A 12,989-nucleotide genomic window follows, 5' to 3' on the forward strand; every position below is an offset into this window, starting at 1 on the left:
ACTCCTGACATATGGTTGTCAAGCCTCTGCTTAAAGACCTCCAAAGAAGGAGACTCCACCACACTCCTTGGCAGCAAATTCCACTGTCAAACAGCTCTTACTGTCAGGAAGTTCTTCCTAATGTTTAGGTGGAATCTTCTTTCTTGTAGTTTGGATCCATTGCTCCGTGTCCGCTTCTCTGGAGCAGCAGAAAACAACCTTTCTCCTTCCTCTATGTGACATCCTTTTATATATTTGAACATGGCTATCATATCACCCCTTAACCTCCTCTTCTCCAGGCTAAACATGCCCAGCTCCCTTAGCCGTTCCTCATAAGGCATCGTTTCCAGGCCTTTGACCATTTTGGTTGCCCTCCTCTGGACACGTTCCAGTTTGTCAGTGTCCTTCTTGAACTGTGGTGCCCAGAACTGGACACAGTACTCCAGGTGAGGTCTGACCAGAGCAGAATACAGTGGCACTATTACTTCCCTTGATCTAGATGCTATACTCCTATTGATGCAGCCCAGAATTGCATTGGCTTTTTTAGCTGCCGCGTCACACTGCTGGCTCATGTCAAGTTTGTGGTCAACCAAGACTCATAGATCCTTTTCACATGTACTGCTCTCAAGCCAGGTGTCACCCATCTTGTATCCAAATGAAAATTAAGTCTCTCTCCCCAAGCTTACCAAGTACTGCATGGCAATCGATCGCCGAAGAGGTCCAGGTGGTCCTATGAGAAAGACGTCTTGGCCCAAAAGGTCTTTTTGCATGATCCATCTTAAATGCTGGATTACAGACTGAGCCACAGAGTCTGAAACTAAATAAGAAAGCGTGGACTTTGGTCTAAATTAAGAATTTACAAACCAACATTTTTTAATTACAAAGCACCTTTAATAGTTTTGATACTGCTCTTCAATTTCTGAATTTATCTTTCTAGCCTCACTGTTAGAGCTCCTTTTTTTCAGAGTACAAACATTTCAAATCTATTAAAGTTCAAAGCAATGCAACTGACAGTGTTTGGGATGCATAAAATGGACTGATACGAGTCCAGTTAAATTAATAAAAGGAAGTGCCATCAAGAGTCTTGGGTTTAAAGGCGAGGCAGCGGGTGAGCCAGGTTAAGATTTTCCTCCGGCTGGACATTTGATTAAACATTAAGGCGTCTCAAGACTGGCCTATGTTAGGCAACTAAACAAACAAATAAGTAATCTCTGCTCATCGCTGAAAGTCCCCGGGTAGACTTTAGCACATCATTTCTGCCAGCACTCACAAGATACTTAGGAAGGTAAAATAAGAGTAAGACAAAGGCAGCTCTTTTACCTTCTTGGGGCTACAAATGAGACAAATACAAGAGAGTGTTTTCTCCAGGAATGGCCATCGAGCTATTGCAGCAATAGCCAATGTGGTGGCCTCACTCCCTAGGTTGCTGGCCTACAGCTCCCATCATTCCTGACTGCTGGCCAAGCTGGCTAAGGCTGATGGCAGCTGGAGTTAAACCACGTCTGAAGGGCACTATGTTGGCTACCCCTGGGCTATGGAAAGTGCTATAGTCCCTGGCAAAGGCCAATGCTGCCTTCATTCTATTCTCCACATGGCTCCTTCTCTCTTATGTGTGAGCTTCCTTTGCCAGGCTTAGGCACGGTTAACGCAGAACAGGGATTTGAAAACAGCTTTCAACGCTGGTGTGGCATCCCTGTTCTCGGCATGGTATAGCTAGAAGCCGGGACTTCTCAGCAGGCGGCAGGCGGCTTGTTCACATTAAACCACAGAGAACCATTAAGTATGGCTTAACATGATGTGTGATCACAGCCAGCATTAGAAGCCCAAGAGCAGTTTACTTGCTATGCAAATCCACGCTCTTGGTACATTTCACATTAATAAATTTAGCTAGCTCTATTTTTAGTTACGGTTTGAAGAAAAGAAATTGGATCAGATTTAAGAGACATCTAAAATGGCAAGAAAACTCAAGAATGCAAAACAACCTGTCAGATGGGAACAGAACATAAATGCATACAAGAATACCCCCCAAAGCCTCAGGGCCACAGACCCTACGGACACAAGGGCACTCAAATGCACTTTTCAATACTATAATCAGCTCCTACAAAATTTCACTATTTCCTTTATATGAAATAACCTCAGAGAGGTTAGGCTGGCCTCAACTAGAGCCAGGGCTTTCTCGGCTGCGGCTCCAATCTGGTGGAACGCTCTGTCACAAGAGACTAGGGCCCTGCGGGACCTGACATCTTTCCGCAGGGCCTGCAAGACAGAGTTGTTCCACCAGGCCTTTGGTCAGGGCCCAGCCTGACTCCCTCCTCTGGCAACCTGCACAGAATTTTGCTTAACGGTTGCCGTTAATTTGATTTTAATTAATTTTTATAATGGAATGTTTTTAGAATGTTTGATTGTTTGATTATTTAATTGTTGTTAGCCGCCCTGAGCCCGGCTTTGGCTGGGGAGGGCGGGATATAAATAAAATTTATTATTATTATTATTATTATTATTATTATTATTATTATTATTAACAAGAGCATAGAAAGGCCTGTAGGTAGGAATTGGCAGATATGTTTAGTTGATCTTATAGTTTTATTTGACTAGTGCTCAGGTTAACATAAAGTAATTAACCATTACTAATGAAGACAACCCAAAAAATGTTATCTTCCCAGACTTTCTCCATCTTGCATTTCCTTTTATCTTTCCTCCACCTTCTCTCCATCCTGTAGTAATCAAACTCTTCTAATATTTATTTAACTATTTGCAGGCTGCCTTCTAGTCAAACCCTGCCAAGCTGGCTTCTGACATAAATTCACAGTATAACATCAAAAAGCTTTAAAAAAAAATCTATTGCAGGTTGTTTTTAATGGTTTTTAGCGAATGTTGTTCTTATCTGTAAGCTGCCTTGAGTCCGTCACGGAGAAGGGTGGGGTGAAAATAAATTTTAAAATCATTACTATTATTCATATATGTTTAACCAGCTGGGTATTAGAAGAATATTGTTTCTTACTGTAGTTCACTGGGACAAGTTCTGGATTTCTTGGAATTTTGAGTTTGTATGACACATCTCCAATAGTAACAGTATCACCTGAAATGAAAAGGGAGAACTGTCACTGATTGCTAACTATACAATCATCACAAATCTAACACAGCCTACAAAGAGGAAGACATTTGCTCATTCAGGGCACATAATATTTTCTGAACCTTCCTGCAGGGCATGATCCAAGATGACACTTTAACCATAAAATCTTTGTTATAGCCTTTGCTCTCTGTGTCAATAGTTGCAATAGTAAACCTTTGTACAGAGTAACAAACCTAGTATATCTAGCTTAAGGTTACCGGATTTTTTCCCAATGAATCCGGGGACACTTTTCAACTCCAATGGATTTTGTATGGGGACTGATTTGTAAATCCGGGGACTGTCCCCAGGAAAAGGGGACGTCTGGTAACCTTAATCTAGCTTCCGCTTCAACTCCTGGCCTTTGCAACCCCAAGAACTTTAGAAAAAGGACACGTGTAAATGAATAGCTCCATCAGCCACTTTGCAGAGATTCTACAAAAAAACCAGGTCATTCATTCAAGTTGTGATACTTAACATTTTATTTAAAGATGTGAGGTTGAATCTAGGCTTAGTCATGCTTAGCACAGACCCACTGAAATCTAGTTTGAACCAATCTATTTTAATCATTATTACACCTGAATCCTGAAACTGTGTAATTAAATGCACACAAGAATTTCCCAGCATGGAAACAGCTTTTGAGCTCTCTGCCTTGCTTTCCGGGCAAGGTTCACTCAATGCGCCCGCTCCAGGATGCAGGGGGGGGGAGGGGGGCAGTTCCAAGGGTTTGAGGCCCTGTGTGAGATGCCTTCAGCATCATGTAGGCTACCCAAAACCCAATGGCTAGGTTGCAATCAGGTAAGGAGAAAAATGAAACAGGGTGTGTGGCAACAGAGCGTCCTCAATGAAACACACATTGACAAACTGCCCCCCTAAAAAAATAAGCACTAAAAAGCATCCACACCAGCAGCAGCTACAGATGACAAGTGGCTTGTTTTTCCTTATTGGGTTATCCAAAGAATGAGAATATCAGTATTTTATTGGGAGAGAAGGATTGTGGGTTGGCATTTTGATGAGGAGAATGCCACATGGAGAACAAGAAAAGCATGTCACATCTCATATCCACTTCAAACTACTGTGTGTGTATAGTACACCCCATTACCTATTGTGAAAATAGACCAAATATGATTTTTTTTCATATTAAATGAGCAGAGCAAGTTCTGTGCTAAGCATCTGTAGATATGGCAGGTATTAAACATTTAAATACATTTTGCAAGAGCACTGACTTGCAGCAAGCACCCTGTGTGGTTTTCTCAGTCATTCCAAGAGGGGCAGAATAGACCCCCAAAGCTGTAAGAGTAAAAACATTAATTTTTTCACTAAATTAAGGAGGGGGGCTCTGAAATACCACATGGCAATCACACCTCACTATAGCTGAGAACAACATGGGGTAATGGAAGACTGACAGACAAGTTTTATTATTGTTTTCAGCACTTCTGGGATGCATATGTGGCCATAGTGAAGCTAAAGAGAGAAGGAATATTTAGAGCTCAATCATCAGATTCTCAAGTGATAAATGGGAGGATGTTATACAAATCTCTGTTTGATCATAATAATAATAATAATAATAAATTTTATTTATATCCCGCCCTCCCCAGCCGAAGCCGGGCTCAGGGCGGCTAACAACAATAAAACAGTACAAACAACACAACATCATGGGGCAAACATATCCCATTTCAACAATTTTAGGATTTCATTATCTTTCCTGTCTGCCAGCTGTTGTATACTCAATTGTTGTATACTCATTTCTCATTTCAAAAATAGTTACTTCTTAACACCAGGGTTAACTACTCATTTTGAATATGTTCTTTAAAGTCAACTGTTATTATTTTTCTTTAATAATGTTTTTGATGCAACTGAAATTAATCTGAGTTTCTGCAAGTCAGTTTCAGGGCTGGGGGGCGGGGATGACCTGCAAAAAATTAACTAAAAGGACTTTGATCAAAACTGATGATGTTGGGCAGCTGTGGAAACAAATCTTGCTGTGGAAGTACTTATTATCAGGTTTTTAAAAAGCAAGAGATAAGGAAAAGCTCAGAAATCCTTAGTGCGCCTGGGAGACGACAAGAAATTTATACTGAGAGCGAAAAATGGGCAAACCACTCTCCAAACAAGATGTTATGATCACAACCCCTGCAGAAGCACAATGAAAAGCATGCAAGATGTTCAAAAGGAGATACACGTCAAAGACTTCATACAGAGCTGAGCTAAACATGTAGAAAAGGTTCCCATATAGAAGCTTAGAACATTGACAAAAGACAAACAGGAACACTTTAATCAAAATAAATGTGATGGAAAGTCAAAGCTGAGATATCATCAGAAACACATGTATGCGGCAGTAAGTTCCATTAAAAATCAGGGTCACTTCTGACCACATTTGAAATATACTAGTGTTAAACCTAAACCTCAATAACAGATTATTTTGCAAACCAAAATAATAAAAGTGGTACGGAATCATATAGTTTGCTTTTATATTATACTGAAATACGGAGCATCTAAGTAAATTTATTCTGGGAAATTAAGAGCAAGTCTGCAATTCAGTGTACCTCATAGAAATGTAGAATTGGAAGGGACAACAAGGGTCCTCTAGTACCACCTGCAAAATCACAGCCAGAAGCAAATCCCACCAAAGTAGATCCACAATAAAGGGTTTAATAAAAGTAGCATAAACTAAGTAGTGTAAATGTGCTGTAAACCACATCTGAGGTTTTTTTCTTAAAAATATAAAGCAGCCTAGAAATGAAATGACTAATGATATTGATGAAGATATAGGCTCGTGCCCGGCCTTTCTCAACCTCTGGTCCCCCAATGTTATTGGACTACAACTCCCATCATCCCTAGCTAGGAAGACCAGTTGAGAAAGGCTGTTACTGCCAGTCTCAGGGGTGGGGGAGCAGGGGTCTATCTCCTATTTATCCCTATCCATGTGGCCTATTTTTCCAGTTCCTTGTAGAATTTGTAGCTTTTGTTTACTTTATTTCAACGGAAGGAGCCCAGTCATGTCAATAACAACTCCTATTATTATTATTATTATTATTATTAGGAAAAAGGTAAAGCATAGCTCCCATTGGAATGAGAGAAGACTTAAAGGGGAAACAGGGTTTAGAAAAAAGGATGTCCTGTTTCCAGAGATGCTGCTAGGAAGCCAGCAAGCAGGTTAGGAAGGTAGATTGTTCCTCCCCTAAGAATTTTATTCTGTGAACCACCCTGAGACCCACGAACGGTATATAAATTCAATTAATAATAATAATAATAATAATAATAATAAAAACTGGTGCAGAGAGGTGTGTGGCTTTGAGAAAGCAGTGGTTCCACTGGAAGGGCTCAAGCACTCTTGGAAGAGCGACCCCACAAAAGGGCCTTTAAAAAACCCCAAAACCCTTTGGGAGCAGAAGTCACCCGGGCCAAACTCTTCTCGTGGCGGTGAGTCCCATAAGCTCACTCAGCCACGGGGAAGGAAGACCAGAAGCGGAAGGCCAGGGAAATTCAAATAATAATAATAATAATAATAATAATAATAATAATAATATGCTGGTGCAGAGAGGTGTGTGGCTTTTGAGAAAGCAGCGTTTCCACTGGAAGGGCTGAAGCACTCCTGGAAGAGCAACCCCACAAAAGGGCCTTTAAAAAACCCAAAAACCCTTTGGGAGAAGAAGTCACCGAACTCTTCTGGTGGCGGTGAGTCCCATAAGCTCACTCAGCCACGGGAAGGAAGACCAGAAGCGGAGGGCCAGTGGGTGCCGTGGCTCCAGCAGCCCTTTCCGTCTCATCCTTGTGTAGAAGAGTCCGATCCTGTGGGATCCTCCGGACCCCCGGGCCTGCCGCCATGACGCGACCCGGCAAAGACCCGGCTCCCAGTCCCCGCTGGGCCGGGGGTGACCTTGGCGCCCCAGCCGGAGGCGGCGGCGGAGGCCCGCGAAGGCGCCCTCTCGACCCCGCCGTTACCTTCGGCCTTGCCGGTCGAGTGCAGAAGCCGGGCCCGGCCGGTGCGGACGCTCCCGGCGCCGCCGCCGCTTCCCGAGGCCGCCACCTGCCGCAGGAGCAGCCGGACCCGCCTGGTCGCCGCCGAAGCCCCGCACACCCCGCAGGCGCCGGCGCCGCCGAGGAAAAGCATCCGTGACGGCATGGCCCGGCCGGCCTGAAAGGAGGAAGAGCCGGAGAGCAGCGTCGCTGGGGGACCGGTGCGGCAGATGCACAGCGTCCCCGCGGAAACAGCGGCCGACGCTTTCGGGGCCGGGCCAGGTGGCGGAAGGGGTTTATCTCTCTCTTTTTTTAAATAATATTTATTGCTTTTTGAACAATTAAAACATTACAAAACCAAACAAAAACAGAAAAAAGAAAGAGAAAAACACCAATACAATACAATATAAAGAAACTACAGTGCTCGCTTCGGCAGCACATATACTAAAATTGGAACGATACAGAGAAGATTGGAAGGGGTTTATCTCTCAACGGCTGACCGCCTCCCTCCGACCTCGGCGGCTTCTCCAATGTAGGGAGCGTGGCCAAGATCACTCTTATTTACGGATGTGAGAAAAACACTCGCCCCTCGCGGCCACGTTTGGCTCAGCTTTGCACAGCTGCCGGCCTGAGCTCGGGAGCTGCTTCTGCAATTCGTGCAAGAGCTGCGCGCCTCGTCTGTTGTCGTTTAGTCGTGTCCGACTCTTCGTGACCGCATGGACCAGAGCACGCCAGGCACTCCTGTCATAGCTGTCAATATTCCACCCTTTTGAGGGAAATTCCCTTATTCCGAATAGGATTCCTCGCAAGAAAAGGGGAAAGTTGACAGCTATGACTCCTGTCTTCCACTGCCTCCCGCAGCTTGGTCAGACTCATGCTGGCAGCCTCAAGAACACTGTCCAACCATCTCGTCCTCTGTCGTCCCCTTCTCCTTGTGCCCTCCATCTTTCCCCACATCAGGGTCTTTTCCAGGGAGTCTTCTCTTCTCATGAGGTGGCCAAAGTATTGGAGCCTCAGCTTCAGGATCTGTCCTTCCTCTGAGCACTCAGGGCTGATTTCCTTAAGAATGGTTTGGTTTGATCTTCTTGCAGTCCATGGGACTCTCAAGAGTCTCCTCCAGCACCATAATTCAAAAGCATCCATTCTTTGGCGATCAGCCTTCTTTATGGTCCAGCTTTCACTTCCATACATCACTACTGGGAAAACCATAGCTTTAACTATACGGACCTTTGTTGGCAAGGTGATGTCTCTGCTTTTTAAGATGCTGTCTAGGTTTGTCATTGCTTTTCTCCCAAGAAGCAGGCGTCTTTTAATTTCGTGGCTGCTGTCACCTCGTGGGTGCGTGCCTCGTCTAGGATCGTCTTTTTATTCCTGATTTGAGAGAACTGGACTTGAGAAAGGATCTCAAATGCCGGACTTACGTATAAGCTAAACAAGCTATAGCTCAGGGCCCCACTCTCTTGCCCCCCCCCAAAAAAACCTGGATGTACATTTCCAAAATATAAGATAAAAAACAAATTTTAAAAAAAACCCTACATACATCAACAGTGTTTTGTATTGTGTAGGCTCCTGTGATGTAAGTAATGGGCCCCGCTTGCTAGCCTGCTCCATAAAATATCACTGGTTTGCTTATTTCTACATATAGCGTGCCTACGTTCTGCATGTGCAAATGGCTCTAGATACCTATTAGGTCCATAAATTACCATATAGCATATATTCAACACAAAAAAAAAAAAAAAAAAAAAACAGTGACAATTTGTTGTTGACAAAGGAAAGCTGGACATAAAAAGGGCCCCATTACCTTCACTAGCATAGGGCCTCATTAAACCTAAATCTGGCCCTGGTCTAGTGCTATCTCTAACGTCACTTATCCGTTCATTTTGTTAAAATCTCTTTCCAGGTAATAATCGAAGCCCCACCCATAAATAAGCATATGAGATTTGCTGATTTAAAAAGCGCGATGTTATGTGCGTGCAGGGATTAATTGCGGGCTAAACTGATTTGCCTCCAGGTCAGCCCTCCATTCGCACATGCAGTGATTTTACCCCAAGCGTGTAATGAAGGGGAGAGGTATGGAGGAGCATCCTCTCAGTGGCATTTGCACATGTACTTTGCCAAGAGTCGTGGCTACTCAAAGGGCTTCTTTGCTGGCGCATGTTGGGCAGGGGCTTTCCTTAAAATGGGGGGAGAAAATGAAAAGTTTAGCCTCTAGCCCTTTTCCTTGCTAAGAAGCAAAAGCTATGAAACGAAACATGCAGGTAGCCTTCTAATGGATTCCTGTGAAATGAGTCAGACTGGCTCCTTCAGTCTACTGGAGTTTGAGCCTGAAATGGTTAAGAGCAGGGGTAGGCAACCTAAGGCCCGGGGGCTGGATGCGGCCCAATCGCCTTCTCAATCCAGCCAGGAATCATTGTGTTTTTACATGAGTAGAATGTGTCCTTTTATTTAAAATGCATCTCTGGGTTATTTGTGGGCATAGGAATTTGATCTTTTTCTTTCTTTCTTCAAAATATAGTCCAGCCCACTACATGGTCTGAGGGATGGTAGATCGGCCCACGGCTGAAAAAGGTTGTTGACCCCTGGATAAGAGATTTGTTTGGACACCAGGCAATAAGAATCCTTGGGGTTCTAAAGAACTGCTATTTCAGCCTCCCCTTTAATGCACTTCTCCAGCGTTGGTCCTAGTTTCTAGGCAGAAATTCAACAGGTTAAGCCTTTTCTCATATGGAAACACAATTCACCAGTATTGCCCCGTCTCTAATTTTGTGCTATGCTGTGCTCCCTTGGCAGTCGGGTTGTGACGCGTACCCCTAGTACTCCCTCGAAATTCAAAATGTGCTTCCTGGTCCAAAAAGGCTGGCAACCCCTGGCTAAGGGGGAAAGTTGGTTGCCAGGGCAAGGTGACAAGAGTATTGAGAGCATTCCTGCTGTTAACTTTTGGGAGGTGCTGGGGGGGCAGACATAGGGTCCACAGGCTATTCTAGGTAAGGACATGGGGGCTGGTTAAATGGTCCTGCTGAGGACGTCTGTAGGCTGTGCACACACTGTTATCCCACACTTTCCAATTTCCCCATCATTTTCCTTATTGCAAAAAGTCCAGTCCTTAGGGGACATTCGCTTATTGCACAAGACCTCGAAATAGCCCTAGAACAGCACAAGCTGAATTTGCTGGTATGTGATTGAACTGCCGAGAAGCCTCCTGTCCTGAGCAGGCAGGCATAGGATTGCGCACTAAGCTGTTTTGACATCTGTATCATGCCAGGCCCTCACAACCTCAAGCCTTTCCTTAATAAGTATTCCAAATAGATGTTTTCCTTTGTTATTTTATGTGTTGGTACATGGCACTTAAATTGCAGCTGGCTTGGGACTAAGGGCTTTTAAAGCCCTTCCTGCCACATCTAATTTCCCATTAATCAGCTTTGATTGTCTGCAGAAAATAAGTTTCAAGATGCCCAGAAGATGAGACAATTTATCTACTTTGCATGCCAGGAAATAATGGTCATAACAATATTACAGAAACTCTGAAGTTGTAGATCAGATCCCTAATGTAATAAAGTCTGTTGCCGCATAGTTCATTTGGAGGCAGAGTGCCATATAAGCTATTTGCCCATCAATTGCTTTCTCAACTAGGGTTCCTCTTGCCGCTGTGCAAAACACTTACCTTCTAATGATCTAATTTTTGCTTAATGGTGCAGCAGTGCAGTAGACATTTATCCACCAGCAACATTTGCTGCTTCAGATTTCAAACAGATGAATGTATTTTGTTTTGACAGCGTGCGTAGGAAAGCTTTGTGCTTTCGCATGGATTTTCACATCACAGATTTTCGTATAAAAAGAAGTGTTACAAATGTGAATCAAATATTGCTGTAATGGGGCCCCAAAATTCAATGCATATAGAACTACAAAATGCAAGTGGAGATACAAATCAATTTAACGTAGTTCATCAAACAGCACACATTGAAAAACGAACAAATCGTTAAAATAAAACTTTAAAAACAGTGTAGTGCTTTGAGAGGGGGACGCGGGTGGCGCTGTGGGTAAAACCTCAGCGCCTAGGACTTGCCGATCGTCAGGTCGGCGGTTCGAATCCCCGCGGCGGGGTGCGCTCCCGTTGCTCAGTCCCAGCGCCTGCCAACCTAGCAGTTTGAAAGCCCCCCCGGGTGCAAGTAGATAAATAGGGACAGCTCCAGCGGGAAGGTAAACGGCGTTTCTGTGTGCTGCGCTGGCTCGCCAGATGCAGCTTGTCATGCTGGCCACGTGACCCGGAAATGTCTTCGGACAGCGCTGGCCCCCGGCCTCTTAAGCGAGATGGGCGTGCAACCCTAGAGTCGGACACGACTGGCCCGTATAGGCAGGGGTACCTTTACCTTTACCTTTAGTGCTTTGAGAACTATTAACAGAGACTAATCCACAGGGTGAAATCCTGGCTTCATGCAGGTCTTTCCCCCTTACATGCTATGATTTTCCTACATAGATTTCATCAGGGCAAATGTGCACATGTATTTGCGATCATCTCTGCACAGGGTGAAAAAAGATTATTGGTGATGACTTCATGTCAGGGTGGAGAACCGTCTTGCAGCCCCAGGGCCACATTCTTCCATGAGGAACCTTCCAGGACTGCATGCTAGCAATGGATGAGGGCAGAGCCGGAATCACCCCACCCTTTCTTCTCATGCATGCCTGCAAGTACACACACACAATCTGTCCATCCACACATCCATCCGTTGCATTTCTCCCCTTCTCTTTCTTTCTCCCTTTCCTGTTCCCTCCCCATCCCAACTATCTCCACTCCTCAGCTGTGCCTCCATTGGTACCTCGGGTTACATACTCTGCTAACCCAGAAATAGTGCTTCAGGTTAAGAACTTTGCTTCAGGCTTTCCAAGCTGCAATTCATCCCCAAAGTGACTTCCACACAACATAAAGTTCACATGCATACAAAGGTATACTTGTCCCATGTGGTGGTGTGCTTATTTCTGTACAAATACAATATATGTATGACAGGATATCTTCAGGAGAAGAAGAGTAAATGCCACACAAATCCGGGATCAAGTCCCTAAGACAGTTGGATGGTGCCTAGTCTCCCTCCCTCCAGCAACTCCTGCAGCCAAGCTGGTGCCAAACATATTGCTCTGCTTTTCTTTGGACCACATTAGTGAGGCCAAGATGGGGTCTTGTCATCTGAGTAGCCCAGGACCTCCATAGATGCTGGAAGTCACTTTGGGGCAGCTAACACAGCTGTTTGACTTCACCCCCCGAGGCACACTCCATTGTCTCTCAAGACAGATGGATGGCAACTACAGTGGTACTTCTAGTTACGAACTTAATTCGTTCCAGAGGTCCGTTCTTAAGCTGAAACTGTTCTTAACTAGAGGCGTGCTTTCGCTAATGGGGCCTCTTGCTGTCGCTGTGCCGTTGGCACACAATTTCCGTTCTCATCCTGGGGCAAAGTTCTCAACTTGGGGTAACTCTTCCTGGTTAGTGAAGTTTGTAACCTGAAGCGTTTGTAACTCGAGGTACAACTGTACTACTAAATTACTTCTGTGCCCAGTATAGAATATGTATATCATAGTTTTTATTATTTAACTTATGGAATTTCAAAAAAAGAATTTTAACTATTTTCATTAAACTTTAGGTAATTAAACGATTGATGGCCTTTTAAACTGGGGAATATTGCTTTTGTTGTTGTTACTATTATGTATTTTTTGTGTTTTCATATTGTAAACTGCCCTGTGGTCCTTGGGTGAGGGGTGATCTAGAAATTTAATAAATGAATAAATAATAAAACAACAATAAGCATTTCAGCCACAAGCATAACCACGCAGAATAATTTCAGCTACAGGCATAACTTACAAGAATAAGTTTAGTTATCACCATTCCTCTGCGTCTAAATCAATCCATGACATGTGCTTTTTTCGTGGGAACCAGCAAGGGAACTACCAA

General features: G+C 44.1%; 1 protein-coding gene across 4 annotated transcripts in view; it reads right to left on the reverse strand.

Moving 5' to 3' along the window:
- The window catches only part of VWA8 (von Willebrand factor A domain containing 8), a 112,294-nt gene extending 104,961 nt beyond the window's left edge, over positions 1-7,333 (reverse strand). For 2 of the 4 annotated variants that reach the window (XM_083448528.1, XM_083448527.1), the window contains exons 1-3: positions 7,034-7,333; positions 2,981-3,058; positions 666-796 (exon numbers count right to left, since the gene is read on the reverse strand). In XM_083448528.1, the coding sequence (XP_083304654.1) occupies positions 666-796; positions 2,981-3,058; positions 7,034-7,214 (390 nt within the window). In that variant the 5' untranslated portion in view covers positions 7,215-7,333. The remainder of the gene's footprint in view (positions 1-665; positions 797-2,980; positions 3,059-7,033) is intronic. The other 2 variants (XM_083448526.1, XM_083448525.1) reach the window with 1 other exon arrangement.
- Between the last annotated feature and the right edge of the window lie 5,656 nt (positions 7,334-12,989).

The sequence above is a fragment of the Podarcis tiliguerta genome (genome assembly GCF_965153285.1).
Source record: "Podarcis tiliguerta genome assembly, chromosome: 7".
Lineage (NCBI taxonomy): Eukaryota > Metazoa > Chordata > Lepidosauria > Squamata > Lacertidae > Podarcis > Podarcis tiliguerta.